The sequence below is a fragment of the Pseudophryne corroboree genome, chromosome 7 (assembly GCF_028390025.1).
Source record: "Pseudophryne corroboree isolate aPseCor3 chromosome 7, aPseCor3.hap2, whole genome shotgun sequence".
Lineage (NCBI taxonomy): Eukaryota > Metazoa > Chordata > Amphibia > Anura > Myobatrachidae > Pseudophryne > Pseudophryne corroboree.
Window position 1 is genome coordinate 494,131,010 of NC_086450.1, and position 22,038 is coordinate 494,153,047.

Genomic DNA, 22,038 nt, shown 5'->3' on the forward strand with positions numbered 1-22,038 from the left:
GTTCCAAGTACGGATCTCATCTGTGTCAACACTCTGTATATCCCTCCTGTCATTCTGAGACGCTGTCACAGCAGCGCCATGTTTGAATCCAGCATGGCGTCTCCCGTCCTCTGCGGCCTCCGCCGCCGTTCCTGTGTTATTGCTACAGGTTGTCAGAGTGGTGCATCATGCCTGCCGCGGCCTCCGCTGTCCTCCATGTGTCTCAGCATGTAATTGTCATCTGGCGTCTCCTGTCCTCTGCGGCCGCCGCCGCCATTATCACTATGTTTACATATTCTATTTCAAACCAGTTTTCCCTCCAAGTTCTAACGTGGGCGCAGCCATGTTGGATTCAATCACATGCTCCAATTCCTCCAATCCACTGCCTCTGGAAATCTGCATAATTGCCCAGCCAATGCCTGCATAGCTGCAGGTATAAGTATCCTGTGTCTGGGCCAGATAGATGTCAGTGCTTTGAATGTCATACCTTGTTCCAGTCTCTCTCTCCTGTGACTTGTTTCTCCAGGTTCCAGTTCCTGTCTCCAGCATCCACAAAGAGACCCGCACCTGCTTTCCATCCTGCGGTGCAGCCTGACTCTACAGTCCTCCGTGGCTGTCCAGGTTCCAGCTATCTACTATCTGCTTCCAGCAGCCAGCTTTCAGCAGATTCCGGCTTCTACAAAACACCGGTGCTGATCCAGCGGATCCTATCTTACCAGCAGTATCCACTACCACCGGTAATCATCTATCAGCTATTCTGTTTCTACGCTCCCTAGCATCTCACATCATCCACTCTGTGTTTCATCACCTGGCTGGTTCCATCCAGCATCCACTCCGTGACTTTAGTACCTGGCTGATTCCATTCAGCATCCACTCCGTGTCTTACCACCTGGCTGGTTCCATCCAGCTGATACAGCAGCTTACTCAAGTTACCTGATTCACCTGTTACAACTACTGGCATGTTCCTCGGCTATCTCCACTACTACAACCAGGCCTGGTAAGGTTATTCCATCAAAGGACCTTAACATCTGTTCTTAACCTACCAGTGCTCTGTGATACCTTCTATGGTTACGTGTTCCAGGAACTGTGTTATTTGCCACTGTCATTGCTAAACCTTGAATGCTGCTTGTTATTACATGGAGTCTGTTAATAAACTTTTATTTTGAATTTTAACCTGGTTGTCATGGTCACACCTTCGGGTAATCATTCTGCACTTACATGTCCAGGGGTCTGATTAAACCTCCCAAGTTTAATTTCATCTCAGCCCCTACAACTGAGGCTTCCTCCCGTCAGCCTAAACCCTCAGTTGTGACAGTAAGCACTGACCATATGAATCCAGCCGGAGACCAGGATCAAGCGGCTAGACCTATGCAAGAACTGGCAGCCAGACTCGAACATCAGGAGGCTGCACAAGGTCACATCATCCGCTGTCTCCAGGATCTCTCTACTTGGCTGGATGGGATTCAGACGACCCTCCGTGGACCTGGCACGTCTGGTGCGTCCACCACAGTGACTCCAGCTGTAACCCCACCCACCTTACCCATTTCCATACCACGTCTTCATCTTCCAACGCCAGCAAAATTTGACGGATCTCCAAGGTTCTGCATGGGATTTCTCAACCAATGCGAAATCCATTTTGAGCTTCAACCTGGCAACTTCCCCAGTGACCGTACCAAAGTTGCCTATATTATTTCTCTTCTCAGTGGCTCAGCCCTTGATTGGGCATCACCGTTATGGGAGAAGTCTGATCCCCTGCTATCCTCCTATACTGACTTTGTAGCATCATTCAGGCGCATCTTCGACGAGCCAGGCCGGGTATCCTCTGCTTCATCTGAGATTCTCCGTCTACGCCAGGGAACACGTACTGTGGGACAGTATCTTATACAGTTCAAAATCCTGGCATCTGAACTGGCCTGGAATCACGAGGCCCTGTATGCTGCATTCTGGCATGGTTTGTCAGAACGCATTAAAGATGAGTTAGCTACCAGAGACTTGCCTTCTAAGTTGGATGAGCTAATTTCACTATGCACGAAGGTTGATCTACGGTTCAGAGAGAGAGCAACCGAGCGAGGAAGATCATCCATTCCTAAATCTTCTGCTCCTCCTCGTCAACCATCTCCATCCAAGGATGAGCCTATGCAAATTGGTCGTTCCCGTCTATCTCCCGCTGAGCGCCGAAGACGTCTCTCCGAGTCTCTCCGTCTCTACTGTGCAGCTCCGTCGCACACTATCAATGCCTGTCCCAAACGTCCGGGAAACTCCAGATCCTAGCTCGCCAAGGAGAGGGCCGGCTAGGAGTAATGATCTCCTCTCCATCTCCTCATGATTGTAACCTCCCAGTGTCACTCCAAATTGCTCAACGTTACAGGAACGTCATTGCCCTCCTTGATTCCGGGGCAGCTGGGAATTTCATAACCGAAGCTTATGTTAAACGGTGGTCCCTACCCACCGAGAGACTGTCCTCGTCCATCTCTTTGACTGCCGTGGATGGCAGCAAGATTTTTGACGCAGTCATTTCCTTAAGGACTCTTCCAGTTCGTCTGAGAGTGGGAGTTCTTCATTCTGAGTATATTTCTTTTCTAGTGATTCCAAGAGCCACACATTCAGTGGTTTTAGGCCTTCCATGGCTCCGTCTCCACAACCCATCGATTGACTGGACGACTACGCAAATACTGGCGTGGGGTCCCTCCAAGCTGAGACTTGTTTAGCCAAAGTTCTTCCTGTTTGTTCTTCCTTCCCCAGGTCATCTGATGTTCCACCTCCTCCATATCAAGACTTCACGGACGTGTTCAGTAAAAGCCTCTGCTGATATTCTTCCTCCTCATAGAGAATGGGACTGCCCAATCTACCTCATTCCAGGGAAGGTTCCACAGCGAGGCCGAACTTATCCGTTGTCTCTGCCTGAGACACACTCCATGGAAGAGTACATCAAAGAGAACCTGGCGAAGGGTTTCATCCGACCATCTTCTTCTTCAGCCGGCACAGGCTTCTTCTTCGTTAAGAAGAAAGACGGTGGTCTGCGTCCGTGCATCGACTACAGAGGTCTGAACGACATTACCGTCAAGAACCGATACCCTTTACCCCTGATTACAGAGCTCTTCGACAGAGTTAGTGGTGCAACCATTTTCACAAAACTGGACTTGAGGGGTGCCTACAATCTCATCCGGATCCGTGAGGGTGACGAGTGGAAGACCGCCTTTAACACCCGTGATGGACATTATGAGTACCTCGTCATGCCCTTCGGATTGAGCAACGCTCCAGCTGTCTTCCAGCACTTCGTGAATGAGATCTTCAGGGACATCTTATACCGCCATGTCGTTGTTTATCTAGATGATATCCTCATCTTTGCTAATAATCTAGAAGATCATCATTTCTGGGTAAAGGAGGTTCTTTCCCGTCTCCGTGTCAATCACCTCTATTGCAAATTGGAGAAGTGTGTGTTTGAAGTTAAAACCATTCCGTTTCTAGGTTACATTGTGTCCGGTTCCGGACTAGAGATGGATCCTGAGAAACTCCAAGCAATCCAGAATTGGCCTATACCCTTAACCCTCAAAGGGGTCCCGAGGTTCTTAGGGTTCGCCAATTATTATAGAAAGTTTATACGAGATTTTTCCACCATTGTGGCGCCTATCACTGCATTAACCAAGAAAGGTGCTAATCCGTCCAAGTGGTCCGAAGAAGCTACGCAGGCCTTTCACCTTCTGAAGGAACGGTTCATCTCTGCACCAGTTCTGAAACAGCCCGACACCGACTCTCCTTTCATCTTAGAGGTGGATGCCTCCTCCATTGGAGTAGGAGCGGTGTTATCCCAGAGGGCCAAAGATGGTCATCTACATCCTTGCAGTTTTTTCTCCCGGAAGTTCTCCCCAGCTGAGCACAACTATGCCATTGGCAATCAGGAGTTGCTAGCCATCAAGCTCGCTCTGGAGGAGTGGAGATACCTGTTGGAGGGAGCTTCTCATTCAATCACTATACTTACCGACCACAAGAATCTTTTATATCTCAAAGGCGCACAATGTCTGAACCCTCGTCAGGCCAGATGGGCACTTTTCTTCTCTAGGTTCGACTTTAAACTCCAGTTCTGTCCTGGTTCTCAGAATCGTAAGGCCGATGCCCTTTCCCGCTCATGGGAGCAAGAAAATGAGTCTGAGTCTGCAGACAAGCATCCTATTATTAATCCGTTGGCATTCTCCATGGTAAGGATGGACTCTACGCCCCCACCAGGGAAAAGTTTTGTTAAGCCAGTTCTAATGAAGAAGCTCATGTATTGGGCCCATGCTTCCCGTTTTGCTGGACATACAGGCATTCAGAAAACCCTTGAGTTTATCTCTAGGTCCTACTGGTGGCCAACTCTGAAGAAGGACGTTATGGAATTTATTGCCTACTGCCCAAAGTGTGCCCAACACAAAGTCTCCCGCCAGTCGCCTGCGGGGCAACTGGTTCCATTATCTGTTCCCCGTCGACCATGGACCCATTTGTCGATGGACTTTGATCTACCTATGTGCAACAAGTTTAATACCATCTGGGTAGTAGTTGACCGGTTCACCAAGATGGCACATTTCATCCCTCTCACCGGTCTTCCGTCAGCTTCCAAGTTGGCTCAAGTGTTTATACAAGAGATCTTCCGACTTCACGGTCTTCCTGAAGAGATCATCTCGGATCGTGGAGTACAATTTGTAGCCAAATTTTGGCGAAGTTTGTGTCAAGCCCTCCAAGTCAAGTTAAAGTTTTCCACAGCTTACCATCCTCAGACCAATGGTCAAACCGAGAGGGTGAATCAAGACTTAGAGGCCTTCCTCCGTATATATGTGTCTTCCTCTCAAGATGACTGGGTTCAACTCCTTCCTTGGGCCGAGTTCAACCACAACAATCAATACCATTCCTCATCTTCTTCGACACCATTCTTCAGCAATTATGGATTCCACCCTAAAGTCCCAGAATTCCAACCGCTTCCCGCAACTTCTGTTCCAGCAGTGGATGTCACCTTGCGTCAGTTTTCAAATAACTGGAAGAACGTCCGCGCGGCCCTGCTTAAAGCCTCATTCAGGTATAAGAAGTTTGCCGATAGGAAGCGTAGAGCGGTTCCTGCTCTCAAGGTGGGTGATCGTGTGTGGTTGTCCATGAAGAATTTGAGGTTGATAGTTCCCAGCATGAAATTTGCACCTTGCTACATCGGTCCTTTCAAGATTGAACAAGTCATCAATACTGTTGCCTACAGATTACAGTTACCACCCTTCTTGAAAATACCCAGGATATTTCATGTTTCCTTGTTGAAACCGCTGATCCTGAATCAGTCTCATTCTGCACTTCCTCCAGCTCCTAAAGTTCAGACTCAACGGGGAGTCGAGTATGAGGTGGCCAAGATTTTGGACTCACGTTTCCGTTACGGTCAGTTACAGAATCTCATTGACTGGAAGGGCTATGATCCTGAAGAACGCTCTTGGATCAATGCCTCAGACGTCCATGCTCCTGCCTTGGTCCGGAATTTCCACTCGAAGTTCCCTCTAAAGCCTAAGAAGTGTCCTGGGGCCACTCCTAAAGGGGGGGGTGCTGTCACGATCCGGGTATCTGGACGCCATTACCTGCCGTTTAGGTGTCTTCTGAGACTGGCCCAGCGTTCCAAGTATGGATCTCATCTGTGTCAACACTCTGTATATCCCTCCTGTCATTCTGAGACGCTGTCACAGCGGCGCCATATTTGAATCCAGCATGGCGTCTCCCGTCCTCTGCGGCCTCTGCCGCCGTTCCTGTGTTATTGCTGCAGGTTGTCAGAGTGGTGCATCATGCCTGCCGCGGCCTCTGCTGTCCTCCACGTGTCTCAGCATGTAATTGTCATCTGGCGTCTCCTGTCCTCTGCGGCCGGCGCCGCCATTATCACTATGTTTACATATTCTATTTCAAACCAGTTTTCCCTCCAAGTTCTAACATGGATTCAATCACATGCTCCAATTCCTCCAATCCACTGCCTCTGGAAATCTGCATAATTGCCCAGCCAATGCCTGCATAGCTGCAGGTATAAGTATCCTGTGTCTGGGCCAGATAGATGTCAGTGCTTTGAATGTCATACCTTGTTCCAGTCTCTCTCTCCTGTGGCTTGTTTCTCCAGGTTCCAGTTCCTGTCTCCAGCATCCACAAAGAGACCCGCACCTGCTTTCCATCCTGCGGTGCAGCCTGACTCTACAGTCCTCCGTGGCTGTCCAGTTTCCAGCTATCTACTATCTGCTTCCAGCAGCCAGCTTTCAGCAGATTCCAGCTTCTACAAAACACCGGTGCTGATCCAGCGGATCCTATCTTACCAGCAGTATCCACTACCACCGGTAATCATCTATCAGCTATTCTGTTTCTACGCTCCCTAGCATCTCACATCATCCACTCTGTGTTTCATCACCTGGCTGGTTCCATCCAGCATCCATTCCGTAACTATAGTACCTGGCTGATTCCATTCAGCATCCACTCCGTGTCTTACCACCTGGCTGGTTCCATCCAGCTGATACAGCAGCTTACTCAAGTTACCTGATTCACCTGTTACAACTACTGGCATGTTCCTCGGCTATCTCCACTACTACAACCAGGCCTGGTAAGGTTATTCCATCAAAGGACTTTAACATCTGTTCTTAACCTACCAGTGCTCTGTGATACCTTCTATGGTTACGTGTTCCAGGAACTGTGTTATTTGCCACTGTCATTGCTAAACCTTGAATGCTGCTTGTTATTACACGGAGTCTGTTAATAAACTTTTATTTTGAATTTTAACCTGGTTATCATGGTCACACCTTCGGGTAATCATTCTGCACTTACATGTCCAGGGGTCTGATTAAACCTCCCAAGTTTAATTTCATCTCAGCCCCTACAACTGTGAGGCTTCCTCCGGTCAGCCTAAACCCTCAGTTGTGACAAAAAGTCTAGATCCATCCCTGATTTATTGACACTATCAATTATTCCCCCTTTGGAAATATGTGAAGGGAGATGGGACAGATTTGCTAGAATAGGATACAAGGATGGAGGTGCACACAATCGCCCATCCTCATGTTTTCAAACATCATGTATTTGTTTGCAACCGGCTTTACTCCATTTGTCAAGTGTTTGGGGACCTGCCTAATTTTTCCGGGTCATTACAGTATCCATTGACAAACTCTCTGTATCTTTTGAGAACACTATGGGCTGCTCCACTGTCCACCAGACACTCCACTGAGTAAAAAGACATTTCATAGAGGCTCAAGAGGACAAAGGCATCACCCCCCCCCCCTACTATATGAGATGACTGGTAACACTGGAAGCTCTCCCCGTCAGACGCTATCCTTTGCCCCCTTTTTTTGGAGCTGGACAAGTTTTTGCAATATGGCTCTGTTTCCCACAATTGTAGCACTTCACATATCTGGGCTCCCAGTTGTTCCTCTCCCCGAACTTACCCCTCTAGGGTTTGCCAAGTGTCTCAACTACCATCACCCTCTGGATGTTTTTCTCCTGCACCTCCTGTATATTTCTCTGGATTGAACTGGCTAGACTCATTAGTGCCAGGACTGATTTGTCTTGCCAGTCGGCATGGGCCAAAACCAGCTTATCATGTATCTCCTTATTAAGTCCCGAGACTAATGTGGCAGTCAGCATCTTTCCCATACCTTGGTCTTCTAAATCTCCTCCTGCTTCTTCTACTGCCAGTCTAAATCTCCCAAAATAATCCTCCACTGGTTCTTTAACCTTTTGCTGAATATTTGTCACTCGGACCCAGGAGTGTGGGGGAAAGACTTCCCTAATTTTTCCCTTATGTGTGTAACATATCCTAATGCCCTCTGGGGGGTGTTCTGTCATTCTAATGGATCCGGTGGTAGGGTGAGTTTGGTAAAAATAGCGGCAGTATCGATCTGACCAGCTACTGATTTTATTATCTGCAGCAGGTCTCTCCATGTGGGACTGTAACTGACCGCAATATTATGCAGTTCATTTGCAAACCCATATGGATTGTTTCGTGGCTTAGGGATAGATGAAAGGAATCCTCTCATCTCCCCAGGTGTCCTTGGGACATGTTGTGTAACTCTCCGATCCGCCTGTCCAGTCCATTTGTACCAAGAATGAATTGCTCTCTAATTGGGTAAGCTGAGGCTTGAGGAAGGCGATATTCCTCAGCCATTTCATCTATCTCACCTTGGGTTATTTTGGGAGTGATGAGAATCTCACCCTCCACTCCACATAAAACCCTTCCTCTCCTTGGATCAGATATATTTTGCCAAGAGGTGTGGATAGAGTGAGGAGGTGTGTACTCTGGGGCATTAGCCCAGACCTGGGGCTCCACATACCTGGGTGGCAGGGGAGCACTTGTGGAGAAGCCAGGGTTTATTGTGGATGTCGGGTCTGCAGTGCGGTACACTGCCTTGTAGCTAGGGGGCTCCTCTGGTTTTGTCTCATCATATATTGGAGTCCCCTGGGTACTTTAATGAGAGGTCTCCAGGCTGACTGCAGTGGGTTCTATTAAAGATACAGCAAGTTGTTCTATCTCCTCTCCCTCTTCCTCATCTGACTGTACCTCTCTTCGCTGATTTGCCCTTCCTGTTCTTGTTTCTACTGTAAAAATACCTTGGGCTTTTTGCTGTCTTTTATAAGATTATACCGTCCACCTACTCCAAGCTGCCTGTTCATTTGGCTCTGTTAACTTTGTTTTATAATTTTTGCAGAGGGTTGCCCAGCGGGATGATTCAAAGGTTCCCTCTTTTGGGATTCCACAATCCATTCACCTAGTCAGCCTGCCCCACTTAGGCAAATGCTGGCTGACCCATTTGCCATATTTCTTATTCATCTTCTCCTGTGGGTTGCGAGGAGCCTCAGGATGTCCATTACTTTGATTTGGTGATTGGTCAAATCCGCGTTTGCTGTGACTGTTTCCCATAGCCTGGTTATGGTGGAGGGGACTCTTACACCCCTCTCTCAGTTTTTCACAGCACTATATTCTATGGCTATTGGCTGTTAGGGGAAGTCTTACACAGCGAATCCCCGCTTTTGGTCCCACCAAATTTTCCAACAGAGCCAAATGAAAATCAGCAAGGCGCAGATACCAAACAATACTTGCCCTCTGATGTCACCTATGTCAAACGATGCAAGTAAGGGATTATCTAAGCCAGAAGTATGATTTTTCATGCGAGACAGAGACACAAGTCTGCAGCTTTGGGGCACGCACTTCAGTGTAGCGAGAAGCAGACTCAAACCAGTGTACACAGTGCTGTCAGATAGGAGGCCAGGAGGTAATCAGAGATTAAAGCACTCCTGATCTGAGGGGAGAGCCCCGAGGGGTTGCCCAGGGACCTGTATTGACAAGCAAAGGCAGACCAGCAGAGAGCCTACTCTCACCAACACTTATCCTTCTATGACTTACTTTGTCCCTCTGCTATGCAGACAATGTTAATGACAGTTTACTTGACAGACTCAGAAGATAGGAAACATTCGTGTCCAAGGACAATAGTGTCCTCTTACTTTTTACTTCCCTGCCACCACCATGCTCTCTCTGTAGAGGTGTGTCTTGGGGCAGCATAATCACTCAGCCGTAAAGGGCCTCTTTCAAGCTGATATGGTTGTGTGCCGGCATCCACATATACTCACACATGCATATCCAAAAGATGTTAGAACACAAAACACAGCTGTTCAGGTTTTGGGACCTGTACTCATGACAGTGGGATGGAGGGTCTTAGGATTGGAGGAGGGGAGAGCAGAAAAAGACACAAATGTTCTCACCTTTTTTAAATAGTGCTGATCTAGTCTCCAGTCCTCCGTTCCTGTCCTGATTCCGTTCCAGTCACTTTCAGGTCCCGGGTGTCACAACTGAGGGCTGGTGCTGACCAAGGGAAGCCTCAGTTGTAGGGGCTGATGTGTACGTGAACCTGGGAGGCAATATGGGTTTCTTTGACATGCAGATGAGCTTGCAGTACCAATGCCCGAAGGCGTGACCATGACAACAGAAGGAAAGTTTATGAGTTTTATTTAAGCACAGTTCAGATGGTACATTGGCAGTTGCAGTATTCAGGTATAGTAAATGAACCCATCCGCTGAGTAATGGAATGAGAAATAGGAACTGACCAGCTGATGTTATACTGGAAACTGGGAGTACTGTTGGACCACTGGCTCTGGGTAAGCACCAGTGAACTGCTGGGTATGCTGGGTGGATGCGGGCCAGGTGATGAACTGTGTGGAAGTGCGTGTGCACCAATGTAGCAGAAGAACAGAGGAGCGACACTGGTGATGCTGGGGATCGGTGGTTATTCGAGGTCGATGGCGGAACACCGATGGTATCTGGAAATCGATGGCAGAGCACCGATGGTATCTGGAAGTCGATGGCGGAGCACCGATGGTATCTGGAAGTTGATGGCGGAGCACCGATGGTAACAGGAGACAGGACACCGCTGGAAGCTGGATGCTGGAAGCTGGCGTTAGGACACTGCCAGTCGCAGGGTTCAATGATAGGACACTGTAGAGTCAGGCTGCACCGCAAGGTCTCTAGTGGAGTTGAAGACAGAAGCTGGAACTACCTGGAGCTTAGCAAAACAACCACAACGAGGAGAGACTGGTAACACTGGGTATGACAACCAAAGCACTGACACTTTCCTGGTCCAGGAACAGGAAATGTATACCTGCTGGGAGGCAGGCATTGGCTGATCAATTATGCAGAGTCCAGCAGCGCAGCGGATAGGTTGAAGTGATAGCATGTGATTGGAAAAACATGGCTGTGCCCATGTTAGCATGTGGAGGGAAAGTCAGTTTGTTGAAACCATGTGGAGAAATGACAGTAATGGCGGCAGAGGCCGCGGAGGGCAGGAGACGCCATACTTGATCATTTGCTCACTGGAATCACAGGGATGGCGGCGGAGGGCTGGAGACGCCATTTTAGGATTAAGCACGTTAAATTTATGAAGCTGCGGAGACAGCGCTGCGGGATCACAGGGAGGAGATGTGAAGAGAGGACATCAGTAAAGCAGCTGGGATCCGGCCCTGGAACGCTGAGCCAGCCTCAGGAGACACTTGAAAGGTAAATAATGGCGTCCAGTTACCCGTCTCGTGACACCGGGTTTCAGCACCAAATTGTTGTGGATAAAATAACAACATGAGCAGCTGTTATCAAATTGGTATTTTATATTGATAATGGCAGAGCAAGATTACAATGACGTGACAATCAGCCTAATCAGGTAATATTACAAGAGCGCTCAGTCTGCCCAGAACATTGCAGAGAAAGCCCTTAATGTTGCATTCTCCAGAACAGTGGCGTAACTACTGCCCCCGCAGTCCTTGCGGTGGCTTGGGGGCGAGGGGCTGCGGGGGCGCCACTGATTTAGCGCAGATTGACATGCGGACGAGCGTCCGCATGTCAATCTGCGGTCTCCTTCCCTCTGCTGCTGTGTTGGAGGGACACGGAGGGCACAGCGCGCGCCTCTCCTGTGTCCCTCCTGGCTCTCCGGCGGGTCTAATAAAGGAAGTGCCGTTCGTGAGCACTGATTGGCTCACGAACTGGCACTTCCTTTAACAGACCCGCCGAAGACCCAGGAGGGACACAGGAGAGGCGCACACTGTGCCCTCCGTGTCCCTCCAACACAAAGGAGCGGGGGAGCGCGGCACTGGGGGAGCATATGTGGCAGGCACTGAGGAGGATATGTGGCACTGGGGGCATATATGTAGCACTGGGGCATGTGAGTACCTGGCACTGTGGGGGAATATCTGGCACTGGGGGCATATGTGGCACTGGGGGGGGGTATATTTGGCACTGGGGCACGTGAGTACCTGGCACTGTGGGGGAATATCTGGCACTGGGGGCATATGTGGCACTGGGGGGTATATTTGGCACTGGGGGCACGTGAGTACCTGGCACTGAGGGGGAATATCTGGCACTGGGGGCATATGTGGCACTGGGGGACTATATTTGGCACCGGGGGCATGTGAGTACCTGGCACTGTGGGGGAATATCTGGCACTGGGGGCATATTTGGCACTGGGGGGGTATATGTGTACCTGGCACATGGGGGGGGGCTATATTTGGCACTGGGGGCATGTGAGTACCTGGCACTGTGGGGGAATACCTGGCACTGGGGGCATATGTGACACTGGGAGCACGGCCCTAGCAACAAGCACTACCCCCTAGCAACGAGCATGACACGCAGTGCATGAAACCCCTGGCAACGAGCATGACACCCAGTGCATGAAACCCCTGGCAACGAGCATGACACCCAGTGCATGAAACCCCTGGCAACGAGCATGACACCCTGAGCATGAAAACTCCTGGCACCGTGCATGGAACCAAGAGCATGAAACCCCTGGCAACGAGCATGACACCCAGTGCATGAAACCCCTGACAACGAACATGACACCCTGAGCATGAAAACCCCTGGCACCGTGCATGGAACCAAGAGCATGAAACCCCTGGCAATGAGCAGGTAATTTAAAAGTAATTAGAAGCCTTACTGTAGAACTTAATGTGTAATGGGCATTACGGTGTGTGGCATAATGTATCACGGACATTGTGGTGTGTGTCATAATGTGTCGGGCATTACGGTGTGTAGTATACTATATCACGGGCATTGTGGTATGTGGTATAATGTCTCAGAATCATTGCGGAGTGTGTCATAATGTGTCACAGACATTGTATGTGCTATAATGTATCAGGGGCATTGCAGTGTGTAGCATAATGTATAACGGGCATTGCGATTCCTGTCATAGTGTGTCACAGGCATTACGGTGTTTGGCATAATGTGTCGGGAGCATTACGGTGTGTGCATATTGTGTCATGTGCATTATTGTGTGTGGCATAATGTCTAAGGGCCATTGCAGTATGTGGCATAATGTATACTGGGCATTACTATAAGGAGGAAAAATGACAAATAATGTAAGGGGCATGAATCAGGATTATTTTTCTTTCCTGTGGTGGCCAACGTCTGGGCGTGCAGGTTGCAAAACTGGGGTATAAGGTAGTCTTTTCCTGCAATGCCACTCCCCTTTATGCAAAGCCACGCCCATTCCAACAAAGTCACGCCCCTTTTGGCGGCGCGCCCCTTCGACGCGCGCATGTTTGTCCCTTTACTAGTACCAATTATGGGGGATATGGGGGGGCGCCAAAGAATTTTTTGGCTTGGGGGACAAAAATTTCTAGTTACGCCACTGCTCCAGAAATTCCTCCCCCCAAGGCTTGGACCAATCCGAGCAGGCCTTGAGGCCAGTTCCTCACTATCGAACACCATCTGGTCCTGGCTTGGGTACATGACGTGCAGAATTTAGCAAGGCTAGGAGGACCTAGCGAAGTAGGCAAGTTCTTTGTCACAAACATGTTTTTCATAATATTGCTTTAACTATTAAATGATATTAAAAGACAGGGCAGAATGCTAGAAACTGCTTAATTTCCTTAACACCTGTAATGCTGCACCTAACTGCAATTACTGCGACCCTAATATATTTGTCTTATACTACGACAACCACAGACAGAAGGTCCCAGCTGTTACGCCATATGCGTCGCAACTAGAGTTCCATGTAAGCTACACACATAAACTCTCTATACGACCGAGACAATACCACCCAAATATTGCTACTTGACATAATCCATGAAGTAACCTTATTACTTTAACTATATATTTATATATATCTATATATCTATATATATATATATACTGCTCAAAAAAATTAAGGGAAGACTTAAACAACACAAGTCAATCACACTTCTGTGAAATCAAACTGTCCACTTAGGAAGCAACACTTATTGACAATCAATTTCACATGCTGTTGTGCAATGGAATAGACAACAGGTGGAAATTATAGGCAATTAGCAAGACACCCCCAATAAAGGAATTGTTCTGCAGGTGGTGACCACAGACCACTTCTCAGCTCCTATGCTTTCTGGCTGATGTTTTGGTCACTCTAGTGGTAGCATGAGACGGAGTCTACAACCCACACAAGTGGCTCAGGTAGTTCAGCTCATCCAGGATGGCACATCAATGCGAACTGTGGCAAGAAGGTTTGCTGTGTCTGTCAGCGTAGTGTCCAGAGCATGGAGGCGCTACCAGGAGATAGGCCAGTACATCAGGAGACGTGGAGGAGGCCGTAGGAGGGCAACAACCCAGCAGCAGGACCGCTACCTCTGCCTTTTTGCAAGGAGGAACAGGAGGAGCACTGCCAGAGTCCTGCAAAATGACCTCCAGCAAGCCACAAATGTGCATGTGTCTACTCAAACGATCAGAAACAGACTCCATGAGGGTGGTATGAGGGCCTGATGTCCACAGGTGGGGGTTGTGCTTACAACCCAATACCGTGCAGGACGTTTGTCATTTGCCAGAGAACACCAAGATTGGCCACTGGCACCCTGTGCTCTTCACAGATGAAAGCAGGTTCTCACTGAGCACATGTGACAGACGTGACAGAGTCTGGAGACGCCAAGGAGAACGTTCTGCTGCCTGCAACATCATCCAGCATGACCGGTTTGGCAATGGGTCAGTAATGGAGTGGGGTGGCATTTCTTTGGGGGGCCGCACAGCCCTCCATGTGCTCGCCAGAGGTAGCCTGACTGCCATTAGGTACCGAGATGAGATCCTCAGGCCTCTTGTGAGACCATATGCTGGTGCGGTTGGCCCTGGGTTCCTCCTAATACAAGACAATGCTAGACCTCATGTGGCTGGAGTGTGTCAACAGTTCCTGCAAGACGAAGGCATTGATGCTATGGACTGGCCCACCCATTCCCCAGACCTGAATCCAATTGAGCACATCTGGGACATCATATCTCGCTCCATCCACCAACGCCACGTTGCACCACAGACTGTCCAGGAGTTGGCGGATGCTTTAGTCCAGGTCTGGGAGGAGATCCCTCAGGAGACCATCCGCCACATCATCAGGAGCATGCCCAGGCATTGTAGGGAGGTCATACAGGCACGTGGAGGCCACACACACTACTGAGCCTCATTTTGACTTGTTTTAAGGACATTACATCAAAGTTGGATCAGTCTGTAGTGTGTTTTTCCACTTTAATTTTGAGTGTGACTCCAAATCCAGACCTCCATGGGTTAATAAATTTGTGGTTTTGTTGTCGGCACATTCAACTATGTAAAGAACAAAGTATTTAATAAGAATATTTCATTCATTCAGATCTAGGATGTGTTATTTTAGTGTTCCCTTTTTTTTTTCCAGCAGTATATATATATATATATATATATATATATTTTTTTTTTTTTTTTAAACATTCAAATCATTATTACTTTCAGTATTCATAAAACAAAGAGAATATAATCCACCAAATACATCACCAGGTAAAGTGTACAATATAGTACAGGGGGAGTCTTCTCTATCCGAAATGCTCAGGACCAAAAGCATGTCGTATATTGGATTTTTAAGGATTTTGGAATTCCTAATTTAGGGGTGTTGATGGGGTCCACGGTGTGGGTATGTCTGGCGGGTGTTATTGGGGATCTGGCAGGTGTTGTGGGGTCTGGCAGGTGTTGTGGGGGTCTGACGTGTGTTGAGGTGGTCCAGCAGGTTCCACAGGGGTTCCGGCAGGAGTTGGGTGGGAGCTCTCGCATGTGTTGCAGGAGTCCAGCGAGGGGATTGGTCAGACAGGGTGGAGGAGATGGAGAAGCAGTTCCAGGTGAGGGAATGGCTGTGAAGCCACGCCCACATGGCCAGTCATTGGCCACTGACACTAGGTGACGTCATGAGACATCCAGATAAATCATTCTACAGAAACAGAGTAATCATTACATGTTCTCATTTTCAGGCTGTGAATCTTATAACACAATGGCTTCTAATGGAGAAACATCACTGGGATGGAGACTCTTTGGATATGTAAAGAACATTATTCCCGGGCTTTCAGCCGCTGCTGTGTCCCAACCAGAAGGTGAGTAACCTCTCTCCAGGCTTTAGGCAGTAGAAAGAACAGGGTCACATCTATGGGTAGGAGGAGTTAGGTGGTAGAAGCAGCAGGGTCCATGCCAGGGTCACATTTATAGGTAGTGGAGGTGTGGTGGTGGTGGTGGTGGTGGTGGTGGTGGTGGTGGGGGGTCGTTGGTTATTAGCAGCAGCAAGGTCTATCTTATGGTAACATCTATTAACTACTACCAGGCCGGTAGTTAGATAATTAGCAATATGCCTTTCTTATCAAACCTGGGACATCTCCTCCACTAGGACCCAGGGGACTACAGCTGTGAAAAGAACTGGTACCCACTTGTCTTGCAGGCGGGAAGGATTCAGAGACCATTAAGGAGAGTCCTGAGGGGATTTTGGGAGAGCAAAGCTGTGCTGTCCGGCTCTCCTGTCAGAGATAGACCACCTTGCTGAGTGGAAGATGGCCCTGCTGTAGAGTGAGACAGCCGGGAGTCACGGGTCAGGGGGAGCTGATCAAAGTGAGAAGAGGTGGCCCTGTGAAGGAGATGGGGTGCACTGTATGTAGGTGCAGACTGAAGGGAAGCAGTACAGCACTGCTGGTCTTTACCGGGTCATGGGCAGTCTCTGGTGGCACTTGCAGTGAGACTTTTTAGTGGGGTATCACACACCTGTAAAGTGTACTGTGCTCCCTGAGCGGCTGAATGTGGGAAGGAACAGTCGCTCGTGTTCCACTTTCTGGAAATGACAGAGATCAGTGACAGGTAATGGTGGCCATAGGGAAGGAACCCTGGTATCCCGCAATCTTGGTTGTGGTAAATGTACAGCACAGTTCCAAGTGAATGATCACAATTGAAGATTTGTGGTGAACGAATCCTTTGTATTGATATTGAAGTACATATGTGGGTTAACTCCAGGATAGGTTGGTATAATAAATGATAGGGGTACCGCTGGTGGATATGCAGGAAGGGGGATAAGAAACTACAGAAATGTAGGTAAAGGGTCTCCTGACTGGCCTCTCTCTACCAGTTAACACAATGCTCCCTGGTGCCCAGAACGCCGGGGTGCGGCACTAGTCTCTGGGGGGAAAAATACTAACTTCAAGACACACTGGGACTGTCCACAGTACCTTTCCCCCTCTTACAGAGCCTTACCTCCGTCTTATGCAGTTTCCTCCCAGCGTTCGCTTCCACCTCACCGTGCTGTGCATCCTGCAGCGGCTGAGATTCTTCATCCTGGTTCCGAGGCTTGTGGTCACAAGATCGCAGCTCTCGGTTAGTAATTGTGTCCTTAGCTCCGCTGTATATTGGTGATCCGGTATATATTAAACAAATATAGGAACTGTGCTGTATAAAGTAGATAAAGTAGATTAATCTGAAAAAGTCTGTCTAGGTCTCCTACGCGTATCGGCCCATCTGGTCCTTCGTCAGGGAGTCTGCAGTGGCCATCTTTGTTGAGGGCTATTTATGCCCAAAGTCCATTACGTCAGTGGGGGTGTGTGTTTTCTCTACAGACAATACTAAAAAGGGGAAAGAAGGGAAAAAAAGAAAATGGAGAGATAAAGGGAAAAGAATGGAAAAAATATGGGTAATACATATATTAAATGTAACTCATAGAGGGATGTCCAAAAATACTCATTTTAGTTCATCTTGATAGAATTATCTTGATGGAATTATCATATTAATGTGCATTAATTGTATAAACATATATATCATTCATGTAGTAAAGGGAGATGACGGGTTTTGGGGAGGGGACAAGGAAGACGCTGGTTAAGTAATCATAGACATAGGTGAATAATAGTCCATAATACCATACTCGATTAGTGGACTATGTGGGATTCAGTGTAGACCACTGATTATAATGTAATCATGTTCCTCACTTCATTATCCACATTCAAATGTCTAACTTAATCCCCCCACCCACCCCCTCCAATTGGGTGGCAAAGATCCCAATCCCATTCTTCCTGTTTTCTATTACCTACCAAAAATACATAAAAACATACACAACCCACCAGGCCGCCTGATAATATCAGGAATAGGTTCTCTTACATCCAATTTGTCCCAATACATCGATTCATATCTACAAACCTATGCACAGTCTCAGAAATCATATATAAAAGACACAACAGACATCATTAAAACTATCAGCACCAACACTTGGTCAGATGATTACTGGATTTGTACAAGTGATGTAACGTCTTTGCATACGATCATTGATCAGAATCAGGGATTAGATGCAATAAATCATTTCGTTTCAGCAGATCAAACTATGGAATCAACACAATCCATTTCCATTCTGGACTGTATAGACTTCATCTTACAACACAATCATTTTTGGTTTGAGGACACACATTACAGACAAACTACAGGCACGGCCATGGGGACTAGGTTTGCCCCAAGTTATGCCAATCTGTTTATGAGAAGTGGGAGGACATGCACATTTGGTGAGGGCATGACTTTGGGGCAAACCTAGTCCTCTGGCCCCCCGCCATGGTGCCGGAGCTACTGTTTAATATTTATACTGGCCATGTCTCCCTGTGTTTGTAACCTCACATGAATGCTTGGTACAATGTATTTTAGCCAGTCTCATGCAGGGGCTACAGCGGGTCACCCCCAGGAGGGACCCGTATACCTCACCCACGTTTCAGATGCACAATGAACCGGGGGACCCCCTAGTGGGGTCCCTGGCGAGTACTTACCACCGATGATCACCCTCAGGTAGCGTTAGGGGTGAGCGGCATGATGCGACTGCGACAGCCAAGGCGCCATGCCTCGCTGAACAAACATCCCCTCAGGACGGTGGTCCTGCAGCGGGGAAGCAACTCTGCACCTCAAGAGGCCGGTGACCATCCCCCCTAACTCCCACGGTGCAGGTATGCTGTTACCCAAACAGCATACCGATAGAAATAAAACTTTAAAGGAAATTGAAGAAAAAACTCTGGAGCTAGCAAAGTGTGCATTTTCTAAACTGACCTGTAGGAGGAGGCATAGAGGGGAGGAGCCAGTACACCCAGTTGAAGAAATTTAAAGTGCACTGGCTCCTTTGGACTCGTCTATACCCCATTGTACTAATCTGTCCCCAATATCCCTTATGGATGCTAGAGAAATATTAACTAATTCCTCATACTTTCACTCTGTTAGATACATACAGTTCGGCAGTAGGGATAAGCTGACAGTAACTGTTCTGTCTTGTTAGCATAGAACACTGGTTTGAAGAGAGAGAAATGGAAAGTTTTAGGTAACTTTCACAAAGTTGGATGATCAAGCTGAAAACTGACAGCACTCCACTTCTTAGTAATCTTGGTAGGACTTTTAAATTTGGGTCCAAATTTATTGGAAGTTTGCTTCAGTTGGATCCCCTACCTTAAAAATACATATCTTCTGATGTTTATCTGAACTATTTTTTGCCTTCATCAACACTTTCTTCCACTTTTCTTTTGAGGTGAACTGAGATTTCTTTTATTCCAGTGGATTGAATTTAAAGATCATTAAATGAGCTGGCTTTTGAATGACAACCACAGACACAATAGAATGGAGAAAGTCCAGATGATACATGGTGAACATTATTATATGCGAATTCCACCCACTGGAGTGACTCTACCCAATTCTTATGAGAATGAGAGAAGTAACATCTCAAATGCTGCTGTAAGATTTGATTGACTCTCTCTGTCTGGCCCAAAAATGAACAAAAGGCTTTCCAGAATCTTGCCATGAACTGTGATCCTCTGTCCTAGACTATATTAAAGGGAAATCTTGTAATCTGAATATGTTTTGGATGAATACATCAGCTACGATCTTGGCTGAAGGAATATCAGTGAGAGAGAAAAGAAGAGAACCTATCTGGTCTGTTTTGGTCTCTATCTCTTTGCCAATTCTGTATAAAGCAAATTCACCTGTCATATGCATACCATCCATAGTACAATAGACAGACCAAAAGGGTGACTCAATCATTAGAACAATACCTTCATTGCTACATCTTCAAATTCCACAATAATTGGGCAGAATATCTACCTTTTGCCTTGATTGCTTAGAACAATGCCTGCCATTCTTCCATCAATATGTCTCCATTCTTTTGTATATATGGTCATCATCCCAGAGCAAACTCTTTCTTCTCCTCTTGAACACATTAATGTTCCAGAAATTCACAACACGGCTACCTGGATTAAATCTGATTGGAATAAAGTTCATGCAGTATTGCACAGGGACTCAGTTTGTTCAAAAGAAATTCAGACCAACATTGTAGAATGTGTACCATCAAAGTGGGTGATATGGCTTGGCTATTTACTCAAAATAGACTGCACCAACCCACTAAAAGAATGTGTTCCTTGTTTCTTCAATCTCTTCAGAATTATCAAGCAAGTGAAACCTGTTGTTTTTTGATTGAAGCTTTCGGGATCTTTAAGAAACCTCAGTACATTTCATTGTTCCTTCTTAAAACCAGTCATTGTTTCCAAGATATTCAACTCCAACTATCCAAGAAGATCTCTTTCAGTTTTAGTTGATGGTCATCAAGAATTTCTGGTGGAAAGATTCTGGATTCCAAAAATGTACAAGGCCAAGTCCACTTCTTAGTCCATTAGTAAGGCTAAGGGAGGTTTTGGATTCAAGAGAAACACTTATATGCAGAGAAACTAAAGGAGAACTTTTAGAAATTGTTTCCAGGTAAACCTGGATTTAGGGGTTCCTCAACCTCTCCTTAAGGGAGAGTGGTACTGTTATGAGCCACCACGCAGTTTAGATCTCAATTTGAAAACATCCCTCTCACATCTAAAATCTCTCTGCACATGTTGCACCTGCCCCACCTACAGTGCAACATGGTTTTACCAAGGTGCACAGTTACTTGCTCTTACTTGATGAGGTCAGCGCACTTGTGGGAGAGAAGGACTGTGCGAGAAAGGGTGAAGATGGAAAGGGACGGAGAAAAAGGGATGAGAGAAATTGGGAAGAAAGTGATGTGACAATTTGATGTATGATAGTGTTCACAAATGACCATATGTGGTAATATAATGATATTTATTAGGGTGGTATGTTCCCACTGTCAGGTGTGTCATGCAGACCACCCTTTTCAGTGTACCCTCCTGAATGGTACACTTCTGCTCAAAACTTCTAGAATTAATAATAAGAGTGGTGGGTAAAAGTATGTGCCTCTCCGTAAATCTGGCACAATGTCTGTGTCAGTGTTACGTCCTTAGGAGTCCTAATGTTCAGAGGTCCCTTGCGGGATGAATGTCAGGTATGCCCAAGGGTGCACCTTTACCATAGGTATGGTATCACCTATGTGGCTCTGAAACTAGGTTAGTATCAGTCGTGGTGGGGTGTGTGACAGTTTGCGGCGTCCCGCCTGTCAGACCTCCCTGTGTGCACCAAATGAGGAATCGGGGGTACGGGCTTGGTTCTTACACTTACCGCCGTGGGTGCGTTCTGCGCGCCTATGCCGGCTCAGCTTCCGTTCCCGAGTCCTCCGGTGTCCTTTGATGTCCAGGCTGTCTCATCTCGGTCCCGTGGTCGGTCAGCGGCCGCCGCTTTCCTCCTTCCTCCGCCGGGTCCCGTCTGTGACTTCCTGCTTTGCCGCTCACGTGATGTGTCACGTGAGCGGGAGTGTTCGATTAGCCCCTGTTGCTCGGGGATACCTCTCTCCAGCACGGGAGAGGTGTCTGTAGAATGCAGTGTGTAGTGAGACAAGTCCACCAACGCGTTTCAGCAATCTACCTTTTTCTAGGATTACAAGTCTTGAGTCCTTGGATCATTATATGCTTGTTACATGGCACTGATTGGTTCCCAATGTATGTGCACGCCCCTTTATGTTAATGGCCAGTATTATATAATCAGCTTTCTCCAATGTTGATAGGAAGAGACTTATTCTTTGTGCCTAATTTGGGATGTCTGTTAACACTGATTGATTACTAATAATGGGTAATACTTGTGTGAAAAAAGATGGGGGATAATGTATGATAGAACTGTCAGTGCATATATTGTATAGATTGAAAAAGTTATGATAATTACATAGGTGGAGGGGATAAACATGGTGGGGGGGGATAACATGATTGGTTTGGGTAGTATGTGATGATATTAGGTAATTGTCTGTAACGTGGGATATCGATGTATGCAATTGCATGACAGGATGAAAGAGATGTGAAAGGAAAAGATAGTAACGATGAGTGAAAAATGAATAATGAATGAAAAATGAATAGTAGATATGATTGATATGTGATTGAAAATAAATAAATATAAAAATAATA

The 22,038-nt window shown here is 47.2% G+C and overlaps 1 protein-coding gene across 3 annotated transcripts in view; it reads left to right on the forward strand.

Moving 5' to 3' along the window:
- LOC134945731 (uncharacterized) overlaps positions 1-22,038 on the forward strand; it is a 164,138-nt gene that overhangs the window by 12,848 nt on the left and 129,252 nt on the right. For all 3 annotated transcript variants that reach the window (XM_063935183.1, XM_063935181.1, XM_063935182.1), the window contains exon 2: positions 15,697-15,816. In XM_063935183.1, the coding sequence (XP_063791253.1) occupies positions 15,717-15,816 (100 nt within the window). In that variant the 5' untranslated portion in view covers positions 15,697-15,716. The remainder of the gene's footprint in view (positions 1-15,696; positions 15,817-22,038) is intronic.